Source organism: Photinus pyralis, unplaced genomic scaffold (genome assembly GCF_008802855.1).
Source record: "Photinus pyralis isolate 1611_PpyrPB1 unplaced genomic scaffold, Ppyr1.3 Ppyr1.4_LG5, whole genome shotgun sequence".
Lineage (NCBI taxonomy): Eukaryota > Metazoa > Arthropoda > Insecta > Coleoptera > Lampyridae > Photinus > Photinus pyralis.
Window position 1 is genome coordinate 17,065,636 of NW_022170596.1, and position 27,567 is coordinate 17,093,202.

Consider the following 27,567-nt stretch of genomic DNA (forward strand, 5'->3'; position numbering starts at 1 on the left):
CCATGTGCATGTTCCGCTCTTGAGCAAGAATGAAACAAAAAATGGATTGCCGCTCCTGGCTTTTTTAAAGGAATTTTGATTATTGATTCTTCATTTTTGATTACAGATGCATTAACTGATTCTTGTTTAAACAGGTACCTATGCCGACGAAATTGGTAAAAAATAGGATATTGCTCAAAACTGGACAATGAACATCCTGAACTATGGTGGAAATTTGCTATACCTGTTACCTAATTAGAGAGAATTAAGTTAGTATATAGAAGAGAAATGCAGGTACCTATACCATTCAGTTTTGGGTTAACGCTTCAAAGAAGTATATAGGCTGGTCAATCTAGGCAGGTTTATACAAGTGAGGTAGAAAAAATTAGTAACAATGCTCTGCGGAAATGAGTACTCAATAGGGTCCTTGTTAACCCCTCAAAAATCGCACTTTGTCGCATTGGTGGAACTTGGAAAAAAATGGTCGCCATCTTGATTTTTTCGAATTTATTAAATATTTCGTAAAGTATACATACATTATATCAAAAAAACTCAAGAGACTTTTTTTATGGAGAATCAAAAGATACCTATATTAAAAAAAGTTTAAGTGTATTGATCAAAAAGTTATTGAAATTTATATGATTTGGGTAATTATCACATCTGTGTCGAGACTTAGATGTATTTCAAGAACTTAATGCAGATATAGCAGTTTTAATTAAATCAGGATTTAAAATTATTTTAAATCTGTACCGGTGTCCAAAGAAGATTCATGATATAACCAGTTACGTCACACACTATATATGCGAATGACTTCAAGGCAAAGCTTAAATTCAGAATTGTGTTTAGCCTCATTTTACCACCAACCGAAGAAGCTGCCAAACAGCACATTAATATCATGAATCTTTTTTTTTTATTGATGTATTGCTCCATGTGAATTATTTGGATATATTTAATGTAGCAGGTAAGTAGAGGGAAGCAAATAATTGAATGTTTTTATTTTCTTTGGGTTATCGATTTCGAAGCTCACTTCATCATCAGACCTTGCTAAAATATATAAACGACTCTAGTGAGCCGATAACCTAAAGAAACTAAAAACATTCAATTATTTGCCTCCCTCTACTTACCTGCTACATGAAATCATGAATCTTCTTTGGACACCGGTACAGATTTAAAATAATTTTAAGTCCTGATTTAATTAAAACTGGTATATCTGCATTACGTTTTTGAAATACATCTAAGTCTCGACACAATTATTGAGTATTTTACTTTAAAATCCTTATTTTCAAAATTGGGCATACAAAACAGTTTTAACTAATTCAGATATTTACCAAATTTTTAAAAAATCCATATTGCCAAATCATATAAATTTCAATAACTTTTTTGTTTTTTGATCAATAGACTTAAACTTTTTTTTATTACAGGTAACTTTTGATTCTCTATAAAAAAGTCTCTTGAGGTTTTTTGATATAATGTATACTTTACGAAATATTTAATAAATTTGAAAAAAATCAAGATGGTGGCCATTTTTTTCCAAGTTCCACCAATGCGACAAAGTGCGATTTTTGAGGGGTTAATAAGGACCCTATTGGGTAAATACTCATTTCCGCAGAGATCACTTTGTTACTAATTTTTTCTACTTTAACCATCTATTTTGACTAGCCTAGTAAGTGGATTGGTATTCGTTTTTCACTAACAGGGGAGGTTAGCATTCTGCCCTATCAATTTGAGCCCAAGATGAAGACATGTGGAGACAATAATTCATACATTATATCAGCGTCATACAACATTGCTCTCCATAGGCTACATCTGTGGAGCCGAGCGTTATTGAGATTCTACAGGGTGGGCCATTAGTGTGTGGGCGGAATATTATGGGTTTATTAACGCCCCTATTTAAAATTTATTGTGCGGGCATGTTCAAGGACCCTTAAGGCTACAACCTAAAAATATTTTCAACGAAATTGCAATTGTTATACACAGGGTGATTTGTATCAAAGTTGCATTTTTTTACATGACACCCCCTATATATTATTACATATTTCGATTCCTTGATCAATTTTATTGTGACTTTATGTATTACACATGATATCTATAAAATGAATCGTTTAGCCGCAAATCGTCTTTTCAAAAAGTAAAATATGTCCAATAAAAATTGAATATCGCAGATATCATTAAACTGAGAAGGCCGTGACTGCAGTATTACTAATCATGAAGTGTAGTAACATGCGCCGAACGGCTAAAGTTAAACTTCTTTTGTGTTAAAAGAAATCACTCCCTCAATTTCAAAATTTCAATCAAAGGTAATATGATTTTTTTAAATGGAACTACTAAGTTTTTTTTATTGCATAAAATGTAGGATTTTATTACCTTTCTAACGATAAAAGCATGTCGATATTTATCTTTTACATATTTTTTGTAATTCAACAATTTCTAATAATTCAGTTTTTTCAGTTTCAAAGCCTCTCAGTAATTAGTAGGCCATTAAAAATTATAAACAATTGAAATTATAAAAAATTTCCTTCAAATGAAAGAAAACAAAAACGATAAAAATCAAAATAAAAAGATTAAATTAAAATAAAGAGAAAAATAACAATTATTTCAATTCAAGACCAAACATTTGTCGATGATGGGTTTGGAAAATCATTCTTTGACACGACAAAGCGCGTTATGGATGCGAAAACATTACGAATGCGCATTTTCATATTCTCTTTTGTTGTTGGGTTTGCATACAGTTCCTTTCACGTATCCCCATCAGAAGAAGTCAAGTGGTGTAAGGTCTGGAGAGCGCGCTGGTCAATTTATAGGTCGACGACCTATCCACCTCCCAGGAAATGATTGATTCAGCAACTCTTTAACGTTTATAGCAAAATGAGGTAGGGCACCGTCGTGCTGAAACCACATTTCTTCTACGATGTGTACCAGAACATTTTGTAGAAGAGCAAAAAATTGAGTACTTAAAAATTCATAGTAAAGAGCACCGTTTAAAATATGTTATTCAAATTCCATTTTTCTAACAAATCAACTGGAGCGACGGTAAATTAATTTCGCTTTACAATCGTACAAACTAAAAATGGAAAAGTTAAATTTGCACGAAATAAAAATCCAAGTCGCAGCGAGACTAATGAACTTTTATCTCTGAATGTTATTCAACAAAGACGCACCTTGACGTCAGGCAAGCTGAAGCTATAGTGAGAGCCATCAAGCTAGTTCACACTCTGCCATAGTACAGAAAAAAGAGCAAAGTATGTATATAATAAGTAACCCACAGGAAAGATATGCATTTCACTCTTACTGTGTTTAGTTGAGAACTACTGGGATTTAATTTTCAAATTTTGCATCATATGGAGTGAAATGTTTAAAAGAACTAAATACGTTAAATCAGACTTACCATCAACTGCAAATAATTGTAGAATATCAGCAGGGGGTTTTGACATACATGGAAGAACGTACACAGTTTCAGCAGGGAAATCTCCCTTCTCTTGAGTTCGTTCGCATCTCCCCACGCACCAACCAGAATTTAATACAGTCTCTCCGGTACTATCCTCCTCCAAAATGATCAAGTCGCCCTTTTGGAACGTCAAAAAACTCGACCCCTCGCCCGGCGCCTTATAATCCTGAAGCGCGATGACGAACTTCGACCTTTTCTTTAAACCCTCCAAGAAATACACGACCAAATCTCGTATGTCCTCCGCGTTAGGGCTTTGGAAAGTAAACTCCTCGCCTCTAACTGTGCTTAGACTAAAGGTTTGTGTGAAAACCTTGTTCGTTTTCTGACTGGATACCGTCGTTATTTCAGGAAACGATAATTCTAATAATACTTGCTCTTGATCGTCAACAACGTACACGCCGGTCCAATTAACCGCTATAATAACGTCGTTTTTAGGCAAATTCGGGCCGGAGTTTCTATACGCCTCGTAAAAACGAGAAAACAGTAGGGGCCACTTGAATTTGGCATAGCTCACTATGTCTTCTTTGACTCGTAATGACAGAACTTTTTCTTTTAAATAGTAACTCTTCTTGTACGCTTGCACGACTAGGGTACCCCAACGATCGATCGCTTTATCCACGCCGGTCAAGCAGTAATCTGGGATGAAATTGGGAAGTAAAGTCAGTAGCCTTTCCACGTTCATATCGGATCCATATTCGATAAAGTACTGTTGAGCTGCAATCATTGCCAGATCTTCTTCTTTATCGCAACGGTATTCGCCGAATTTAACCCCTCTCACTACCTGCTGGTAAATGAGATTTGTGGCTACCTGGTCTTCTGTCGGTTCATGCCACGGTGCAAAGATTTCTTTGCGGAAGAATAACCTCCAGGGTGCGTTGCGCTCTTGCGCCCCTTGTTCTTTGGCGTACTGCTCACATTGCGAAATCGCATCCATCACGTGATCGCCTCCGCTTCCCAACGACGAGACCTTATCAAACAAAGCAATGTAGAGGGAGAAACCGAACTGATCTCGCAAACCAATTTTGTCCGACAACTGATTGCAGAGCTCTCTTGCTGTCGTTGCCGAGTCAGCAAGGAGAGTCTTCGTATTGCCGTCCATAAATGTAATCGGTAGCATGATCGGTTTCTTCGACTTGGTCGCCTGTAACTCCAGCCAGCTTGGCGGCTGATTTCGTGTACCGTTGTTGAAAGTGCGCTTTAAACGATCTTCACAATACGGCGCGTAACCGGGCGGTCCCTCACGTATGAACGCCCTTAAATAACTCACAAACTTTTCGGAAGGCGCGAAGCAACCGACGCACAGAGATAACAAAATCCACCCGCGCGCGTGGGAGGATTTCGACGGATTGTTCGATAGCTGCTTGCAGATCTGACAGTAAATTTCATCGCGCAGTTCCGCCCTGAGTATGCCGTGACCAATGATGAAGTGCAACTTTTCTAAGTTTGAGGTAGGCCGAGATTCTAACCAGGATTGGTAACTATCCGCTGTGTACTCTTCATCCTGTAATTTCTTACGTACATCGTCGCCCAATTTGTTTTTTCGTTTGAGTGTTAGCGATACGAGCTTGTTTCGGATAGACCTCGGTTTGTGCTTGAGGTAAGATTCGGGTTCCATACCCATCATTTGGGCTTCTTGAAATTCTTTACTCCTTATGAAGTTGCGTCCCAAAGTTGCGGTAACTTTAGACATTACAGATGTGTTGTCCCTGTCCATGGTTTGATAACGAGGTTCGGGCAGATCTCCGGTGAAACGTAGAATGGTAACCCACAATGCTTGAGCAGCCTGGAAATTTGAAATTCATTATAAGTCTATTGGCAAGTGGTGCCCCAACGTACCAATTGATCTCCTTGAGTATGCAGCGGCAGCAAGGAATGCTTGAGCGGCTTCCGCGAGTATTGATGGCCGATGTTTCCCTGGAAATAGGTGGCGGCGAACTTCTGAAATTTGTATTCGGATAAATCCTCCTCGTCTTCGGATACGGTTTGCATTGGGCTTATAATTTCAGATTCGTTCGGTTGTGATGGAAGGTCGTTGAATACGGACGTTTCGCGACCTAGAATATGTTAGTCTCATTGCATTGAAGCACTCTGCAAACAAACCTGGTGTTGGCGCTTCGCTGGAACTGTCAGGTAGGAAATCGAACATCGCCTCCACCAACTTTGAATCGTCTACGGGTTCGTCTTGCTTTCTTGCTGCGTCGTTAATGAGATTCTTCTTTACCTCCACTCGCCGCCTTTCTTCCAATTCTAACTCTATCTCCTTGCGTTCAAGCTCATACATTCGTTCCCTGCAAGTAACTTACTTATTCAACGGAAGAAAATCAATTAATCTTTGATTTGAACATGAGTTACTTTATTAATTACGTTCTTTGCTAATTTAATATTGTTATAACAATGTTTAGTTACACCATAGTGATTAAAACTTAATTATTTCCTCAATTCTCCCAGTTTCTGCCGTTAGTATCCATACATTTCCACTAAAAAACGATAATAAACGCCCTCCTATTATTTAGTGTCTCATTTGTAAGTGTTTGCACGTTCATATTGGGTTTCTAACAAAAAACGTATGAAAACGTTTTGATGAAGAATTTATGGGAAAGTCCTAAATGTTTTCAACCTTTCTGAATCTTTTAGGAATATATTATTGTTGTGTAAACAACGTCATTTCGGTCTAAACACCAAAAATAAGGACGGTAGAATTATTGACGAAATAAGCACAGAATTGGTTTGTTTTATTTGAATTTGTATTTCCGTACTCGTTTTGCCTCTTTGTTGGATGCGTAATTTTTCGTTGTAATTTTATCGCTCTGTAATTGTTCAATTTAGATACGATGTTAGAAGTAAGACACATCTGGTCGGTTGCGAATAGATTAGTAAATGAACAACGATATTCTAAAAAATGATTGACTGCAAAAATCTGGTTACAGTAAGTGCAATGACCAAATGGTCAATCAGTTATACGTGAATAGGGTGATTATAATGAAGGGGCATAATCTTACCTGTAATTTTGCTCAGCAATTTCTTTAGCTCGTTTGTTACCAGCATCCTTGAGTTCCCTCTCTTCAATTTTCTTTAACTTAAGAGCCTCAATATGCGTCCTATGCTCAAACTTAATCTTTTTAAACCTCCTCTGCGCAATCATACGCCGTACGTGAGACTGAATTTTGATAATCGCCCACATTTTGTGACCGTACTCCCGACGAACCAAATACCCCCTGGAATGGGCTTGCAGACCGACGATGTGGCCACGTAAGTGCCGAAATCGATGCGACAAAACTCGCGCTCGAATTAACGCCTGCAGTCTCATGTAGCCAACGCGCATTTTCATATACCGCTGCCTTTGTATGTAGCCCTTCCAGTACTTTTGTATGATCATCGTGGCGACTTTTAGCCTGAGGAATCGTCGTCGATACACCCACCCCCTTATCGATTTTTGCAGGATGAGAATCTTTTTAGTCAACATTCTGTCGCGCTCCTGCTCCAAAAACAAATCGTGAGCGTCCTTTAAAAATACCTTCGTGTGTCCCAGTTGGTAATCGGATTTACCTAAAACTACAGCACATATTTTTGCGGTTGCCGCCCTACAGTCGGCACGATGAGATGGCGGCACACCAGGTATCAAAAATCGATATCTTTCTACAAATTCGTTGAAGTGATGGCGGATGGGATAACCCGCACGACGTATCCGGATTGTTTCCATCATACCCGAGTATCTCAACTGCCTACAACACAATTCCCTATCGAACAAATTTGGTTTTTTCAGTTCATTGGGTTTGATGCACCGAATGAAGAATGGTTGACTATTTGACAATGTTTTCATTAGGGAGTCCAGACTTTTTTTAAACTGAGTAGATAAAGTTGGCGTTCTTTTGCGTGTTTCCGCCCCCATTCCGATGTCATCAGCAAATATTTGCTGCAAAAATTTGTTGTTCGATATCGTAATTAATTGAAGTAAATCGGCGCTAAAAGTATCCCTATTCTTTTCCAAAAATCCTCGAGTATCATAAAATACGACGCCGGCAAAATGGTTCAGTCCAAAACTCGTATTAATATCAGACTTGGGTTTGAGGTAGTTTCGATTACCTCCGTGAGTTTTGTGTAGCTTAGCTAATAGAGTTTGGTCGGTGCCTTTCGGAAATTTACTTTCCTCGTCGATGAGTGCCATGATATTGAGTTGCTTGATAGCGATCAGATCTAATGCGTCTTGATTGTCGACGAATTCGATGTGCCTCCAATTGATACCTTCGATATTATACTCCTCCTGTTCGAGCTTGAATATGTGCCGCACGAAGAACTGTTGCAAATTTTCGTTAGCGTAATTTATGCAGAATTGTTCGAAACTATTATGATTGAAATTCTCAAAACCGAAAATATCTAAAACCCCAATTGCCGTTCGCTGCCTTTCTTTCGGCCTGTAGATTGCGCTATTAATTTTTTTTACTATTAAAATGAACAGTCGGCCGTAAATTCCTTTGACAAACGCATCGCGTACGTCGACACTTTGATCACGTGACAACGTTGAGACCACGGTTTCTCCGTGAGCGAATAGTGTTTTACGCGTTAAAGCATCTATTAGCGGCTGAGTGGGCACAGCCAATAAACTTGCGACCCTTTGCACATTTGTGGGATCGGGAATTTCGGTCGCATCCAAATTGTCGACCACGGTCGCTTTGTATTTTATATTTCCCGTGTGCAGAAGGGCGGCTAAAAGCTTCATTATTTCCCATATCTCTTGGTCGCTAAACAGCAAAACCTTCATTGCACTTCGAATGTCAGCAAATTCGGCCGCATCGGTCCTACCTTCGCACGTTATGCAGCCACCCTAAAACAACAATAAATTGGAGACACTAAAAAATTTGTGGGAGTTGAAGCAAGACAATCTGAAACAAACAACAAAAACCACAAAACAACAAAATGAATTACAATTATAAACTAAGCGAGTTTAATACATTGTTAGAATATGCACCAGCAGCGGTGTGAATTTGCAGCTTTGAGCAAGTGGTCAAAAAACAGCACTTTATTAGACTCGCACACTAAGTATTTTTCGGTATTTCTAATTCACGTGAAATAATGTCATAATACGACTTTACAAGACGAAAAGTATAGGTATAAGTAAATAGCAGAAACCTTACACATTTCCTACAAAATTGTGTTTCACATCGTTCACCACGAGTGGCATTTTCCAAGGAGAGATAGAATCATTTGTTACTAGAAGAGAATAACGTTAATAACTACAAGTGTTTTAAAATTTTTCATTTATATAAACAGTGAGAATTATTTTTAGAAAATTTGCATATTAATTTTAGTTTGAGGTAATTTTAATATTCCTAAAGAAATCGATCCATGAGAACTATTTTCATGAACAGATTTTGGTTATTTTTGTTGTATTAAAATTTTTTTTAGCATTCAGAGTAGGGCGTAAATTATGGACAGTAGAAGCTACAGTAATTCATTCCGATGAATTTTAGAAAGAATCAAAGTTAGCATGGACACGTGATCAGGCATTTTTGTATTTCTTTTTGTGAATCAAACTCATAATTTACATCCAAGAGCGTGACGGGACAACTCAAACCTGCCTTTTCCAGGTAGGAAAGCAAGCAGGGAGAAATAGAAATACAATCACAGATCAAAAAAAGGAACTGAGCAATTAAAAAATTCCAACCATTCAAATCTCAAGATAAAAGAAATTTTCCCACCTTTGTTGCAGGTAGGGGTCGAACTGCTTCCTTCATATTGTGCACACTCTTTAGGGGCAGTGTTACTCTGGAGTCTTACGTCCCTATCTAGAAAGGAAGATGGTCCCAAGAATGCTTTAGAATACTCCTCCCAGAAAAATTTTGGACTTTTCCAAAGACACAGACATCTAAGGAAGGACTCGTAGTCCCTCGCCCCACTACCAGGTGGCGCATGAATCGAAGTATGTTATCAGAATTTGGCGCCATAGCGAAAGCGAGTATAAACGTACGTAAAGCATGCGCCTCGTTAGAGCAGATGACTTAAACGCTGACTTACGGTCAATGCACACCTGCGTATTTTCAAGCCGATGGTATTATTTTAATTAAGAGGAACGATGATAGTTATCCTGTCACAAGCTTAGTTGTAGGAGGAAATTAGAGGCGACGGGAAAGGTTTGAGCTTAAAAATGTACTTGGCCCATGTTTTGCTTGGAGTTAACGTGCTAAATACTTAAAACTAGGTACCTAGTCTAGCTTTTAATGCACCTGTTGACTGGTGTCGTTGCAATTTATCTTTGACTAATACAATATTGGATTGATCAAAACTCAAAAACTGAATAAGATTTTAAATTTGTTTGCTGAAGATGACAGGCTTTGCTGTCGTAATGCGTTTGGTTCATTTCACATTGTCTTTAATAAAAATATATCATTTCGATGTATGTACGTACTCACCCCAGTTAAATATCGATACTGATTGGCGTCTCCTAAATCTAATTTCTTTTTATCATCCTTGCCCAAACCAGCAAGCAAACAATAAAAAATGTGATAATTGCGTTCGTCTGGGTTTTGATGAACGATCCTACTTTTTTCTAATAAATACTGTTCAATTTTGGCACCTTCGATAACACCGTCCTTATTAAAGTGTATATCTATATATTTTCCGAAGCGCGAGCTATTGTCGTTTCTAATCGTTTTCGCATTTCCGAACGCCTCCAAGATCGGATTCGCTTCCAAAATTTGCTGTTCGATCCAGGAATGTTTCCCGCTAATGGCAGCCAGATATTGTAAAATTAACTTTGTGCTCTCTGTCTTTCCCGCTCCGGATTCGCCGGATATTACTATACACTGGTCTTGTCCATATCTTCGCATGTTACCGTACGAATTATCGCCGATTGCGAAAATGTGAGGGGGTAATTCGCCAATCTTTCGCTCTTTATATAACTTAATCTGTTCCGCAGTGTATATTGGAAGAATTTGGTACGGATTAACAGCTACTAATATCGAACCGGTGTACGTCTACAATGTACGAAACAGTTTTGAGTACCTACTTAACTAAAATGAAATTTACTCACGTATATGAGATTGTCATTGTATCGTATGAGAAGGTTTCTTAGAATACCGGCTTCGTGCAGATCTCCAAGACCTATCATGTCTTCGACTCCTTGTATTGACGTCGCATGCATTGCCTTAATTCTCCTCTCCGGAGATAACCAATGCTCGTTGGCATCGTCATCTCGCACTGCTATTCGTCGTCCTTCGGCTGTTATAACTCGAGCTCCTATGGCAACATCGAATTCACCTCCCGAAACTGGTTCAATCCAAATGTAATCACCCTGCAAGAAATAATGCAGACATTAACAAGGGAAAAATACGGAATTGCCTAAGTACTCGTTTGTTCCCATTTCCACCAAAAAGTTTCTAATGGAGGTGGGAAATTAAGCTACAAAATTGACTGAATGAGTTCTAGGTAAATACCTATATAGTTCAACTCGAGCCAAGTCCAGCTGAACTTCCATCCAAAGCTTGGTAAGTTTGTGCAGCATTAGAGCGTCGTTCAGGACGTGTAATTTCCACTTGGGAACTGCAGAATTTTTTCATTTGTAATAAAACTATTGCTAATGAAAAGAAAGTGAAAGATCTCCGTGGAAGTCTAATGGTACCTCCTCAACCCCACATAAAATCAAATAACCAATAAAGGCGATAAATTATAATTGGGAGACCCTCAGATAAGCGCCAAAAACGACCAATCCACCTACAGCAGAAGCATTAAAAAAATTCAAGAAGCCTTTTGAATTATCCATCTTTGAAATGATTTTCAAAATGGATCAAAATCTTGCTTAATTATTCATCAAAATCTCAGAAACCGCAAAACGTGTTGCTTTTGCTTTGATTAAATTTTCCTATTTTGCTGGGGGTTAGCAGGTCCATTTACAGCGGAAAAATACCTACCTCCCTTAGGCATGCGCATTTTTGTACGATATTTATTTATAATGACAATTAAAGAAAAGAATACAATCAAATAACCAATAAAGGCGATAAATTATAATTGGGAGGCCCCCAGATAAGCGCCAAAAACGACCAATCCACCTACAGCAGAAGAATTAAAAAAATTCAAGAAGCCTTTTGAATTATCCATCTTTGAAATGATTTTCAAAATGGATCAAAATCTTGCTTAATTATTCATCAAAATCTCAGAAACCGCAAAACGTGTTGCTTTTGCTTTGATTAAATTTTCCTATTTTGCTGGGGGTTAGCAGGTCCATTTACAGCAGAAAAATACCTACCTCCCTTAGGCACGCGCATTTTTGTACGATATTTATTTATACAATTAAAGACAAGAATAAATATCCATAACGCTGTTGGTTCTAAAAAATCAGGAAGAAATTAGGTTGAATAAAAAGTAGGCCGCATCGGAAGCATCACGCGGTGTCCTAATTTAAAAGCCTCTGGGTTAAAAAACAAAATTGTGTACGGTTGAAAAATGAGTAATTTTAAGGACGCGGTCATTGAGTACATAGAATTTTTATCCCGACACGTATGGACGCAGGAAACGGCCGCCACGGTTTCTGGCCACCGTGCAGGTAAATTACTGGTTTATATTAGCTATCTCTTCTTTTTATTATAATTACTTGCCCACTCTTACCTGTTGTTCGCTAACCGGACGTCCGTATGTGGATGACCCCGATAGGTTCAAGATACAATATTAGCTTTCAATATTTTCATTTAGAAAATCTTTTTTTTTCAGATAGTGTGTTATGTGGACGCCTCGGGCTTTCTGTATTTGGGTACATAACTGCTTTTTATATTACACCTGTTCTCACATCATTGTTTTCGTCCGATGCGTACGCACTAGACTCGTGCAAATTACTTGACGAGTTCCACTTACTGCTTTACTTTTATTTGTTTACGTACTCCAATATTAAAAGTGCCAATTAAAGGACCATTACCACCGCTTTTTTTTTATTATTTTAATTATTAAATATTTCAAAAACAGGATGAGTTAATATTACTACTTTAATTAACATTAATTGCAACAGTCTACTAATAAAGCTCAACAATTTTTGTATACCTTATGCTCCAAACCGCAGAAATTAAATTTTGAGTACGGCAGTAAATACGTTCAAGGTTCATTGAAAATCTATTTTTCGTTTTTTTTTATTGTGAAATAACATTAAATTCCAATCACCGGAAAAAATCTTTTAAATAAGTAGGTATCAAAAATAAGCTAAATCATGGTGTAGTAAATGTAAAAATAGAATTATAATATTTATGTAAATTAATAAAAGCTCCATAAACACTTAATTAAAGATAATTTGGCAACGTTATATAAATAAAAGGGAAGAAATTAAAGTGAGGATTTATTAATATTAAAAGTTAATTGTAGTGTAACCAAGCATACTCAGTTTTCTTATTTTAATTTGATTTTAAAAGAAAAGTTGCACGAAATTGAAGTGACCTACCCAGAATACCGATTCAAAATTTGGACACTTCACTTCTTGTAAGAATTCAATTGTATTAATAAATGCAGTCCAATCGTTACGCTCTATAACAAAAAATATTTTACGATTTCGACCTTAATTGTTGCTAATTGTACTGTGCTACAGTTTGACAAAGCTGACTGCTATTTTTAACACACAAACGTACAAAAAAAATGTTAGGGGCCAATAGCAATAAATAAATCACATATTTAAGGCAATTTTAAGTTAAATGGTCACATTGGTCGATCTTTTTAAGTTCTTAAAACTAGGGTCATTGGAATCTAAGGCTTTAGTCCACTCAGTAGGGATTTTGCTCTACAAAAGGTGGTGTAGTGGTAAATTTTTAATATGTTCTGGGCCTTAATGTTTTTGGCTATTTATTATACAGGGTGTCAATTTTAAAACTTGCAGCCGGCCATATTTTCCAAACTAAAGAAGATATTGAAAATCGCGCAAAACCGTTTCGGGGGTATCGAGGGGGAGCCAGAACGACGTTATGAGTGACAACCCCCCTCCCCCTCCTTTGTCCCCTACTGATTGAACTACTTGCGAGACTACTTGCAATTCCTTTTAATTCAAAAGCAAAGGTCATGCGAGTTTTTCATTTTCTTATACTTACACGTTAAATTTAACAGAAATTTTTCAAATTTTGAAGACTAGAACCCAAGGCCTTAGTTCGAACTCGAGTTCGAGTTGCATAATTTTTAGATTGATGTTCTCTATAGGTAATTGTTTTCAAAGAAGGTTCGTCAAGTTAAGAGGAGCCTTTTTTTGTAAAGGGAGAATACGCCTAATGACTTTGACCTCGACTTTGGCTTTCCTGCCCCCGACCCAAAAAGTTTTTGATGATAGTTGCGAAGAAGCCTCTCCAAATACGAAGTGGAAGACATCTTGCTATCTGCAAATTCGAAGAATAACGTAGACAGTTAAATACAATCACCACCTTTAAAAGAAGAGAGAAAGGGCGAGATAAACGGCCCTGCTTCCTAAAGTGTTATTGGAATGGGCCTCAATCAAATGGAAATCAATTTTTAATTGCGCATTTTTTAAGAATTATAAAATATGCTGGTTTATCACTTGTCCACTGTGCTGCATATTTTAGCGTATTATGTTTATTTAAAAAATGTTTTATTGCTTGCGTTTTGTTCCTCCGTTCGTGCATCTGCTCTGACCCACTTCTGCCGTTTTGAACTACCTTTAGGGGAATGATCTTAGATTCAGGAAGTTTTTGCAAAAGGTAGCGTAAACCTCGAAGGCATACCCGACGGCTTTTAAATAACTTTCACCCAACACTCTCCTTATGTAAAATTATCTCGAAATTGTTTTATTTTTTTGAGGGGGATTAATGCTTGAATTTCTTTGAGTTGCAGTAGTGGTGGGAAGGGGATGTAAATATTCTACCCTCTTTACTTACATTACATTTGTAAACCAAAAAGAAAATCTAAGCACATTCTCCTGAACCTACTTATAGGGATGAATATGCGGGCGATTTTTCAGATGACGAAGATTCTGGAACGACATTCGAGGGGGAATTTACCGGGCCGAGTTTTACGAGAGCGAGTATCCTGGAACGAATTTAACGCTTATGCTGAACATCCTAGTTGCACTCGATAGACTCAGTTACGAATTGGAAATTTCTACCACAACCGGTCCCATTGATTTTAAACGACTTAGTCTGGATTTAGGGTTAAATTCTGGCATGACGAATTTTCGTAACGGAATTTACCGAAGCGAGTAAAACTTCGCATCGACCTTCGCCTTAAGAGAGGAATCTCCAGGGGTGAATCTACCGAGGACGATGGGGAGCTATTCTTCCGTGGGCGAATATGCCGAGGGCTAATCTTCTGTAGACAAATTTACCTGGGGACGAGTATTCTTGAGGGGGGAGAAAATTGTCCTACAATCGTTTTCACATTTTTTTAAAAGTGTTTTCGAAAGAGCGAACGACCCTTATTCTCGTTCCTGAAGCGTAGGAACACAAATTTGGTAACTACAAACGCGATTTTGCCCCCTAATCTTCATAAAAGAGGAGTCTGTTAAGTCAAATCCAAAACGTCAGCAACTGACTTCGAAAATGGTGGCTTTCTAAGTGTTCCTGGACAGAAAGCAGTAACAAAAAGTAAAATGCGCAAAAAATCGAGTATGATAAAATAAATAATAACAATAAATGAGCCAAGAGAACCAAAAGAGGACGCATTCCATCGTCAAAGAATTTATCATTCTCAATTTCTTAAGGCGGATGAAATTCTGCGTGTATTGTAGTCATATAAGAAGGAATAAAGCTTTTATGACTTTTTGGTATAAGTACGAGTACATTCTTAAAACTAACGGCACGTAGTTTTTATGATGTGACATTATTGCTATTAGTGCTAGTGATTTGCATGCAAATTACTTTACCTAGGTATACCCCACTATATTTATCATAAGTCTCATTTACTCAAGTGCAATAATTATTGTTTGTTAGTCCTTGACTTTTTGTTTGTTTGAACTTTTAACAACCAAACCATGGAGCTTCTGAGACAAAGCGTTCTAGAAGACGATCTGATCCGATGTATAGGAATTCGCTGGGTTTTTGGTCATAGTTCGTTCTCCAATGCAATATTTTCTCACTTTGTAGAAAATGATCTGATGTCTCATCAGAACGACGGCATTGGAATTAGTTATACAAGTAATCATGCCGCTTCCTTTAGCATAAAACGAATAATTAAAAGATTCCCTAATCATTTCGGTTCTAACACTGATCTGCAGCAGATAGGTATAGCAGAACGGGCCCAATTCGAAGAAGCCTTCGTTTACGGTACCAATTTCGCTTTTCCAGTAATATTCCAATTTCAGTTTCTTTTGAAATTGAAAGTTGCGTGACAAAGAAAAAATAATGCAGGTAATTACTGCAGTTGTTTCAACAGGGAAGGTAGGTACCTACTTAGTTACGAAGGTAGTTATCGAATAGGTAGGTACGTTATTTTCAATTAAGTGCACTTGCACATTCGTAATTGTAAACCATTAGTGTGTTTAATAGCGGATTAAAAAGATTTGTAAAAAGAGAAAGTGGTTCTTCTTGCAGGTTAGGTTGTTGTTTTTTTAGTGGGCATTTCCTGCATTATTATGCTATTCTGAACCCATTTAAACAAGAAGATTACAATGTCGTTTTGTGGTAATATTATGCAGTGGATAAATGTCTATCTTTCATAAATTGTTGCATGTTCTTCAGAGACCCTATCTGAATGTTTTATTTCTAGATTAAGAAGTAATTCTCCATTATCAAAAAATTAAACAAAAAACAATCTTAATTTTTGTGTACACTTGTTTTTGAGAAAATTCTCTCACAAAAAAATGATCCCAAGAGAGTTCAAAGGGGAAAATTCTCTTACAACAACTCCAAGTTACGCTCATAATGAAACTCGCTTTAGACTAATTTGTACCTTGCAAGCATTCTAGACACAGAAAAATATTATTATTAATTCGTCTGCAAGCTTTTTAGGACCTTAGGATCGAGTTCTCTTATATAGGTTGAACAGTTCTTGTAAGCGAATTTTCCCTCCGTGTCTCTTTGAGGGCTATTTACGGAGTGCTACTACATAAGGTCATATACCTGGAAAGAGTTTTCTTAGCCGAATTCTCATGGGCGGATTTAGCGTTCACAATTTTATTGCGAACTATTTCTTAGACACAAACTTTTTGGGTGCGAGAGAGAATTTTCTCTTGAGAGTACCTTTTTTAAGGGACGAATTCACCTTGTTAGCACATTTCCGGCGGCATTTTTCTTATTACAACTACTTCCGTGGTGTATTTTCTTTGATAGAAGGAACGATACAATTTTGTCAAGGTGCGAATTCACCGAGGGCAAATTTTATAATGGGCATAATTTTTTAGTGGATTTACCCGAATTTTTGGCGCAAAATTTTCCTTGACTTGAAGTTTTTCAAAGTGCCTACGAATTCTCCTAGAGCAAATTTTCCTTTGAGTTCATGTTGGTGAATTTTCCGTTTGAATTTTCTTGTGATGGGCGACTTTTCTGGTTAAGACTTTCGAGTCGAATTTTACTTGAGAGAATTTTCTCAATTATTTCTTAGTCCCTGTGTTTAATTGAGCTAGCTGAACAGGTACTTGTGGGTGGCTTAGTGACCGTTTGCCATTGCACATGGCAATATTTTGATTCGAATTATATTTTCTTTTCGAAATGTTTGATATGAAAATGGGCTTACGATTTAAATCGTTTACAAATTAATATTTCGAGTGTGCTTTTATTCCACATATTACAGTTTCGTGCTCGAACCTAATTTATACGTTTGTGTACAAAAAGCGAGACAAAAAGTGAATATTTTCCCAAACTAATGTAAATAATGTTAGTACGAGTATAAGTACTTTCGCTATCAATTGCGTTTGAAGTACAGTTATTCAGTAATTTATTTCAAGCAGTAGGTAACGTCTTGGCTATTTGTACACAACAGCTTTATTCAAATAAAAAGCAGGAATGTGACGTGAAATTATTAAGTGATTTACAGTTATATGTTCCCAGAGTTACCTTACAGCAGTAACGTTGTTTATTGTTTGATGTTTCTTAAGGCAAATTACTTAGTATTTACCAAAAAAATTGAAATGGGAATGTCAGAATACTTACTCGAGTTACAATAACCATGATTGCCGTTTAATGGTCCATGTGGCGTGCCCTGAAACAACATTAAATTATAAGGTGAGAAAACACAAATAAAATTCCTTTTTAATATACCTATCTATATTCTTAAATTAAACATTTTTTATTCGATGGTAAGGGTAACAATTCCTGCAGAGCAATATTACCTACTATTTTTCGCAGAAAGGTGAAGTACTAAAAACTTAAGAAAGAATCTTGAAGCTGCCAATGGTCATGTCTAACGTGGGGGGTCGTGTGTTGGCTTAACCTCCCGGCCCCCGGGCAACAGGAGAAAACCTCAATTATATGAAACCCCAACGCCAAAGTGGAACAACTTATGCCGAAAGGCTTCACACAGTCCCTAATAAGCCGACTCTGGTCGCCGGAGAACCTTCGGTTTAAGTTTCCCTTTCTTTGGTATGGCCCAGCCATATTTGGCAGTTTTCCACTAGTCGTAGGACCAAAAAGTTGAAAACATCGCTCGAAATATTATTATTAGTTCCCAAATAGGTAACCCAAGAATAACCGTCAAATTTTGAAGGTCTGTCTGAGCCAGTTGCCTTTTTTCTTTTCTTCCTTTTGTAAAGACTTCTTTAAATCCAATAGCCTGTCCTGTTTAAATAGCATTTAAGGAGTTCTATGTACTCTTCTTCTGAAAGTTAGGTGTCGCAAGGCTGACAACTTGGCACTACATCAACCCTATGCTAAAAACAGAACCATGATAGCGAGTCTACCAGGGAAAGCGTAGGAGGGAGAACTGTCGCCTCAACTATGTCCCTTGCAGTTGATGAGCTTTTTACACGACTCAAACGAGGACTCAAAAGCAAAGGGATTAACAGTCAGAGACGCGCTAATGACTTGCCAAACACCGAGGCAAACACGATACGAGTCAGAACGGAAGCAAAAGAGACTCAATAGCATACATGAATGGTGTGAAGATCATAGCTTGAGTATAAACCTATCAAAGACGTTAAAAGCACCAATGGTGGGCGGAAGCACCATAACGGCATAAAAGTATAATATTCATGAGGGCATCATAAGTTAAATTCGAACCCTTGGATAACCTGTAAAAAAGAGCAATTATGGCAACACTACTGTTGGTAACTTATGCCGAAATGCTAAATTAGAATAATGGGTAGGGTAGGTTTTGTGTTTTAAGTGAAGGATTCCTTCACTCGACGGTTTACTCATGAACGATTCATTAGTATGTTGCCCCATTTGGAGTTTTTTTAATGTACAACATGGATATCCCCGTTCGAGTCCCCGTTTAATTCTCACAAAACATGCCACAATTTTATAACTAAAGGACTAATAAATATATAATATGGACATTAATAATAATTTTTGTTCTACTGCTCTGCTAGCTACACACACAAAACGCTACGCTTTTTCCGTAATCTCAAAGATAAATTAACGGTACTGCAGTCGCGCCTAAAAACTGACCGTCTATGATGTGTTAAGTGTAACTTGGTTACCTAGTAACTATGTACTGCCTACGATATATACCTAGAATCTTAAAGAGGCATTGACAACGGACCTTATTTGGCAGTACTCACGTCTTAGATTAGCATCGCCATCACTTTATTTGCCCTGAGGTGAAGGGCAGAAGGTGAACTGTACCGATTTTCAGTTTTAAATTATTTTCGATAATAAAATTCTGGGGACAACACCCGTTAAGTTTATTCTTCAAGTCATTCACGACGTTACTCCACTACATAATGCATGTGTGGTTCAAACACCTACCATTACCTTGACATTCACTACCTACTGGTGTACAATATGATAATATACTGACCGTTCCTATCGAGTTCAATTGATATTCCTACTGTCGAAACAAAAAGTAGGTAAAATAGTTCACCATTCTTTCATTGTTGTGCATTGGTAGCAAATAACATTATCGCCTTACGACAAAATGCTATAGAATAACGAGGGATCGACTATATTGCTAATTCTGCACCCTCATCATCGAATTTTTGTTTGCAAATTTATTGCAAAAGACCAATTTCGACTGTTTATAGTACTACCATTGAATCTACCTAAATTCTAAGTCTTCGATTTGCTTCAAGAAGAAGCTTCCTCTTTTCGTTCTCGAGTTAGGCGAGAAACAGACGGACCGACGCGACGTCCAAAACCAACACATAAAAAAATTCCCCTAAAAAGGCAACAGTTGCTTTGGCGGTTAGTGCAATAAATTATGATAGGCTATTGCAACGAATACTCCAGAAATTCCGATAGACATCAAGGAGGAATGAAAGATTAGCCATCGGCGATAAAGAACGAAGGCGGATGTGACGCAATCTTTCCGTGAGATATGACGTGTTTTGTTATCGAATGTTCGAGATCGAAATCGCTCACTAGCATATTAGCAACTCGAATTGTGTTTCAGGACAGTTCCAATTTCAACGCCGAATTAATAAATAGTTCGCGCAGTTGTAAATAATGTATATGTGAGTGATAAATAATATTTTAATATTTATAAATCAATTCATTTCAAGACTGTTATAAATTTATTGTTAAATTGTAACTAAATAGATCATGTAATTAAATTTACGTCACACTGTGTTATATTAGACTTAAATCTCATAAGCGCCATTTTTTTGCTTTTTGCGATAAGCTTTGAACTTGATATCGTAAAGGCATATCTTCAAAAGACATTTTTATAATAATTTCCCATATCTCATATTTTTTAAAACGTTCAAGATCTTTTTTTATAATCGAATCCTTAAAAAGTCTAAAAAAATGTTGTAGTGACCGGTGAAGGTCTTGGAGAACTTTCCCAGGGCAGGGGCTGCTGCCATTTTTCAAACACTAAACAAATGTCAAAAACTTCGATTTTTCAAAAACTCTAAGAACTACCGGATATAAGTAAGTATACAGGATATTAATAAAAGTGACCTTCTCACTCCTTCACGCCACGCTCAAATCGTCAGATTATTGAAATGCAAACTTTACAACACGTAGTCAATCCACCTTACTTTAATCTGACGCGCTCGAGTAAATCCCAAAATTCCCAATTGTGCTACTATGTGAAGAAACTAATAATTTTAATCGAGATTAAGTCTACAGTAAATGTTTGAAATGCGACTTTTAAGGCTATGGTTGGATGATTATTGCTAACTTCACACGGGTAACATAAAAGCAGCATGAATTTGTTGCTGCATGTATGGTTCACCTCAATCGAGACCTCAATGGATACAAAGGGGGTGAAATATCTTATGAATAGACACTTTCCTTTGTTTTCCAGGTTTGAAGGGAATTTTTGCTAATGTGCCTGTGACGATCTACTTTGGAAAAAGAAAAGATCGTACTAAAGCCAATACTGAAAATAATACCTACTCTGCACCTCCCAGGGTATAGGAAGGTCGCTGCGAACTTTCATTGCGGTCTGTATTTTGAGGACAAATTTGTACACGCCACAAATTGATATAAATGTAGGTCATCAGGATACCTATCAATCATCCTAATATTACTTATATATTATTACCCCGTTAATATCAGCAGTCACACTTTCATTTCTAAATGATCAATTACCCACTTCAATACCTATACTAACCGATAAGTAATTACAAAAGTCGGATTTTAATTAAATTATATCGTATTGACACCAAGATGGAAAAAGAAAGTACGTAAACAATTTTAACGATCGGAAATTAGAACGATTTGTACGAATAAAATTACAAAGTGGATTAATTGCGACCGGTCAATTTAAATGAATTAATTTCATTTATGCAACAATGAATGACTCACATCCACATGCATTATTATGTGAAGTTCATTATCGCCATTATTAACACTGAAAGGTCGTATCGCCAGACGCATTTGGAAAGTGAAGTAGGTATAAACAAATTGCCTACCAAAAGAGGCCTAATTATAAAGATTGCACACAGCTTTCTCTTGTAAAAATTTAAGCAGTCGGTAATTCACATTCAATTTAGTCTTTACCTCGGTCTTTACCTACATAAATAACAAGACTTTGTCCTGTAAAGATTTTCACATGATAAAGTATGCAAAACATTCAGTGTTAGGTTTTACATTTTTTGTAACTGCCTACACGTAACCAAGTGCACAAGTGTACCTAACAAAAAAGTAAAATCTGGTTCCTTCCTACAGTGAAATTAGGACAGTATTTGGTCATAAATAATATCTGCCAACAATAAAAAAAATTGGAAAAGAGCAAACTTTTAATCGGGTCTATAAGGCACTGCCTTATGCAGTTCGAAATTGACAAATAAATGAATTTTATCCAAATTTGTTCATGAGCAAATAACTTCTTGCTGTTTGCGCGGAGGTTCACTTACTTTGTGATACAGTCTCAGTCGAGGTCTCAGTGTACTTTTTTGGACCGCTCAGGTCGCGTATTTGCCATTCTAGAGTAAATTTGGAAAGATTTTTAATTTTGTAATACATTTTTTGAAACATTTAGCAGCTCAATTTCCAATGCCTCTTGTGTGATTTAAGCTCATTTAATTTAAAAAAATTAATTATAATTGTACTGGTAACTTACCTATTTATTTGTAACATTCGAATATATTTGGAGATGCATGAAAGTCGAGTGTAAGTAATTAAGTTTCTACTCGTAATTAAACGCAGAAATACGTTAATGTTGTAAACAGTTTTAATTTTTGTTTATTTGCGGTAATTTATTTGGCATTGGTTAATTTCTTTGAAAAAAAAACTGATGGTCTTGATGGCCAATAGTAACTAAAATGCGTATTTCAGCTCGTATTTCACCATACTGCACCGAGGGATGAGATACTGCTAAAACTAGGTGTACAACCAAGTAAAATACGAGGTAATATACAATATAGTACAAATACTTAAGTAGTAAAGTAAGTAAAGCAAATAGTCGACAGGGGTTGGTGCCCTGCAAAAATTTCAAATTTTTAATTTCGTTTTTAGCGCATTTTGCAACGAAGGCTATTGTATCCACTTTCTCTGTCCGTCCAGTTTTCAATATATTTAGCTCGATATTTAGTTTGTTCTTTTTGAATTCGGTAGCTTATATACCTCTGGCACCAGATCCAAGAAAAATCTTGACGATTAATGTGCGCAAATGTGCAATATCAGCTTTCTTATTTATTAATATATTTTGTTAAAATTTTAACCACAGATAGTTCTAGTAAAGACAAGCATATCGTATATAGTGAAAATCATATGCATGCATGCGGAGACAAAATGAAACCTTTTTTTTTTACTTATGAAGATCTGCTTCTAGTACCTACAAAAAACATATCGCATATAGCACAAATTAAAGGTGCGCATGCACGAACTGCGCAACATAACATTAACCATAGATGTCTCTAGTAAAAACTAGCGAACATAGCTTTAGCCTCGGCTATAGCTTTTTGGGAAATACTTATCAATGCCTGGAAAATGTGCTGAAGTTACTCGCCTTAGGGCGAAAACCGAGGCGAAAACCTTTTTGTTTGTTTGGTCTATACCTCGGCCTTTGCCGAGGTCTTTGCTATACTATACATTATACTCGTACATATACAAAGGTAGAGTTCACGAAATTTCCTTTAATTTTCATTAATAAAACTTAATCTTCGACGTCATACGTACCGATATATAGGGCTTTCCCGACCTTTTTGCTAGTGGGGCTACTGGCGAAGAAATATTGAAGTACGAGGCCCCTTTAGGGCTGAGTACTTTAATTTCCGATTAAAGTAGTATTTTACTGACGAGGCTCTAAAACGACCTAGAAGGCTCAAAAGCTCTTTTAAGCGACCCTTTGAGATCCACTGGCCACCCTTACAGGCTCTTAAAACCCCTTAAAGGGCGCCGAAACTTCTTAAAACCTCATTTCTAAAATCCTGCTCGAAAGCATTTACAACGCTCTTGGAGACTTTTAAAGTTTTTTCCAAGGTTTTTTCCTCGGTTTTTTCTTTATATCTTGAGAGCTTCCACCCTGTATATGCAACTTACAACGAGGCACACATTTTTTAGAGCTGGCAACCACGCAATTTTTAGGAGGGGAAAGCTGTCGCTATCGAGAGAGCACGAATGTTGGTTACGTTTGCATCTTGTCGTTAATGGCAGTCACGAAAGCATCGCTCCGTAAATATTTGTTGTTTTTTGTGTTTATCTAATGTAGTAACGAGTGTAGTAATGTAATCTTTGCATTTCTTTATAATGTATTTGTGTTTTGTATGCAGCATTTTATATTTTTTGTAAGTTTCAATCTTTGATTTTGAAGTTGACTTGATTTAACTTTGGATTTAACTAAAATGCAGATTCGTGTGTTTCCCTTTATCTCGCCCTTTGTTTGAAATCGCGTTCATTTTTGGTGTAATGTTAACCAAAATTTTTGTTTATGTTCCGATTACATGGTCTTGGCTCCAACTTGTATTTATATTTTTGATCATTATTTTAAACATACGGAAATTATTGAATTTTTTGTTGTGTGAAACTGTAACCAACTGAGTTTGCGACACTCACTACAGGGACTGATCTCAACAATCAAATGTAGGCTCGAAACCCCGAGCGAGGGGCGAGTTATCTCATCTCGTGGGCAAGATTTTACTGATTTAGGCCATACAACTTTCCAAGGTATTTATTGCACCAAACGTAAGTCACATTCTGTGTATTTCACCCTTTCTCAGAATCTTGGTATCTGCGCTTACTTGGCCCATTGTTCCCAAAACTTGTTTTGACTTATATGTCACATCTCGAAACCTACATGCTACATATTTTGATAATATTGTTATAATTTTATGTCTCGTTTTATGTTATGCATTCACATCATTACAAACAATTAATTTTGCTACATAAAATTTAATATTAATTTGTCGGCTGATTTTTTCTTGGTAAGTGCTTTTTCCCCTGCCTATTTCTGTTTTTACTCTATGTACTACCATTTACAAAGTTTATTATTGCAATGTAATTTATTTCTACTAAATTTTCGAGCTTTCACAATCTTCATCATAATAACAATATTTATTTATTAAACAACATTTTGACATTTCAATGTTTTATTTTGCGTTCCTTCCCTACCGTACTTCAGATCATAGCTCGGGTCATAGCGTTGTTTAGATTTTTCGACTTCAAATTTAAGCGGGATTCTGTTTAAATTTTGGAGGGAATAATCATTGGGGTCGCCGTTTTTAAACGTTGCCGGATTGATTTTATTTACGTGTGCTAGTAGTGTGAAATTAGCGTAGAACCTGGGGGTTAAGCATACTGCAAAATCTTGAGGAATTATGCTGAAATTTGCTATATAAGTAACGCTGAAGGTCATGTCAATGGTACTGAAGATCTACAGGGTGTTGTTTTTCTGTGCAATACTGGTAGATTGTAAAATAAGAACTTGATTTCCTGACCTTTTCTCCTGTAATTTCCTCGTACTTGCTGCCGTTACTGAGAACAACCGACTACAAATACTCTGATACCAAATATATTAGTGAGATTAAAAGGGCATTAAATTGAAGGGATTTTCATTGCATTAAAGATTAATTTCCGAGTTAATTTCATTCAAAACCACATTTCATTTGGAAGAAACCATTTTTAAACCCTGGGGGCTGCTCTTCGACCTAACATCCTCAAATGTTAAACAACGATATAGACAGACGGACATTTTCAAACTAAATTTAAGTCGAAGTCGGCGGACTTTGAACAATAAATAATAAAGTAAGCAACTCGGCAACAATGAATCATAATGTCACATGAACCGAAACCAGTTCTAATTAATTACTTATTCAAATTTATACACCACTCGTCTCATTTCCTAGTATCGGTCGGTGATTAGAATAGACTAATCTGAAAATACAATTAAAATAAATGTGAAATCCAAGGGGAAATTTGTACGGTTAGACGGGTATACCTACTCAATCTCTATAGGAATTAGGAATTATCGTTCAATTAAGAAATTGACGACATTTATTTAACCGTACCCTATCCATTCATTGATCAATGTGACTTTTTTGTACCTTTTGCATAGATCCTTAGCTGCACCTGCACTCGAAGTCAAGAACTCTAGACCACCTGTTTGCATGCTTTGGTAAATAAACACTTAGTTACCTATCATTAATTAGAAACGAACCCAATCTCACTAAGAACAATAATAACAGCAAATATCGCAATATTCCTATATAATTTTTATTGGACTTTTTTTTATTTTCAGACTGAAAAAGTTCAGTGGATTCACGGCTGTAATTTTCACGTGGAAAACTTATAGGATTTCGGTTATCTAATCTGTTATCGTTATGTAAATATTACAAATTTTCTAAGACCAATGTAGTATAAAATAGATGAGTAACAAAATACCGCAAAGGCGGCTAAGACGAACCTTTACCCAATTAGTCAACATTGGAAAAACAAACCGGTAGAGAACCTAAAGAGAGAAGATTTATTTAAAAGTGATTGACCACCACAGGCTCGAGAAGTCAAAGAATGCAACAAGGCCATAAAACCGGCCTTTATTACTTGCCTGAAAATACCCAACAGTGCACTTTTTGGTGCCATTTTCGCCTCTTTGGAAAACTAAAACGTCGCGACACAAGTATAAATGTGTGATGAGCTCAGTGGAGATCGAATTTAACGGGCTGCAATTAACAGTTATAATACCATCGACGTGTAACATTTGAAAAGTTTCACCTATCTTGTAAATGAGAAACATTAAAAATGCTTACCGAAGAATCATTTAATCCAAATCATAATGTTCTGCTATTGTATATCACTGTTAACCTTTTCGCACTAATGTATTAAATTTAACTACGGCCTACGTGAACTCCACACGATTAGAATCGGCATGCACTCGCTTGACTGCTGGTCACTTTTCTGTTTACCTTTAATTACCACCTGCTAAATTATCCATCTATTGGACAGGTAAGCAGTTTGTAACTTGGCGTATTTACAAATAGATGGTGTAATAGCGTAAAATTACATTTTCCTTCCCGGCTTTTTGTGATATTTAACAAGCTAGGAGGTAGGCAACACACAATAGGAGTAGGTACCAAAGATGATAGTCATCAACAGTCCTGTGACCATAGAATTACCAATAATTCTATGCCTGTGACAGTAAAATCTGTGGTCCCTACAATTGAACCTATTCAAAAGTAAAAGCAAGTAAAAGTAAAGTACCTACGTCTATATTTTTGAGGGCTGCCTTATAATGTTTTAGAACGTAGAAATACGTGTATCGAAAATGGGATCCACTTCAGGCACCCACAGAGTAACAATAGTGTATTTTGTCTGTGGTAACATTAACATAAGTCTCAGGGGTAACAAGACTTAAAAAACCAAAAAGAATTTTCTCGCTGCATGTCGTACAGCTGTTCGACTAAAATATCTAAAATGGTAAAAGATTTATAAAAAAATCTACAAAATGGCTAGGTATAGAATTTCCTAAACCATGCAGCGACACTATCTCTGCCCAGAGGAAGGCCTCCCCTAGGCAATTTAAACCTGGGCGCCACCAATTGCATAACTATTAATAGATCCATTTACTAAAAATGTTGATAAGATGTTGTTGAAGTTTTGCGTAATTGGTATCTGCAAACAATTAGAATTTTCTGCGTCCTCTAAAAGAAAGGTGGTTTTGGTGCATAAAAGTATCAATCACTTATCGCAACTCATATTTTATACTGTCATAGAGGAACCTCTATGATACTCTCTGTATATTCTTCTAGGCCCTTAGCCAGGTGGTGGCTAGAGAAGATTCAGTCGCACCTAGAAGACTTAGAACGGGTCGGTCGGTCGAGTTTTTATTACAAAAAATTGCATTTTTTTTTGCACCAGAAAGGGGCTATATACTTTTATGTGCAGTTAAGGATCTTCTCTTATATATATGGTATTTCCTCCTTTGATTATATACTATCAAAGATTTCCTCTATGGCTCCGCAACGCCATCTAATTTTTCTTTTTCAAATAACTCACAATGTTTATTGTTTCTGTGTACAACTATATTGTTTAAATACTTTATTTAAACAATGGTACAACCTACAAAAAATGTGCTAGGTTTCATTACAAAAAAAAATTATACTGAAATTTGCTATATAAGTAACGCTGAAGGCGAGGCTGAAGGGCTTATATCATTATTCATTAGTCATGTCAATGGTACTGAGAATCTACAGGGTGTTG

At 36.6% G+C, this 27,567-nt stretch overlaps 1 protein-coding gene across 1 annotated transcript in view; it reads right to left on the reverse strand.

Annotated features, from left to right (window-relative positions):
• The window catches only part of LOC116170318 (myosin-VIIa), a 31,288-nt gene extending 5,009 nt beyond the window's left edge, over positions 1-26,279 (reverse strand). The window contains exons 1-8 of the mRNA XM_031486620.1: positions 26,118-26,279; positions 17,479-17,527; positions 10,452-10,712; positions 9,832-10,395; positions 6,424-8,246; positions 5,525-5,712; positions 5,261-5,478; positions 3,365-5,207 (exon numbers count right to left, since the gene is read on the reverse strand). Coding sequence (XP_031342480.1) covers positions 3,365-5,207; positions 5,261-5,478; positions 5,525-5,712; positions 6,424-8,246; positions 9,832-10,395; positions 10,452-10,712; positions 17,479-17,496 — 4,915 coding nt within the window. The 5' untranslated portion in view covers positions 17,497-17,527; positions 26,118-26,279. The remainder of the gene's footprint in view (positions 1-3,364; positions 5,208-5,260; positions 5,479-5,524; positions 5,713-6,423; positions 8,247-9,831; positions 10,396-10,451; positions 10,713-17,478; positions 17,528-26,117) is intronic.
• Positions 26,280-27,567: the final 1,288 nt, after the last annotated feature.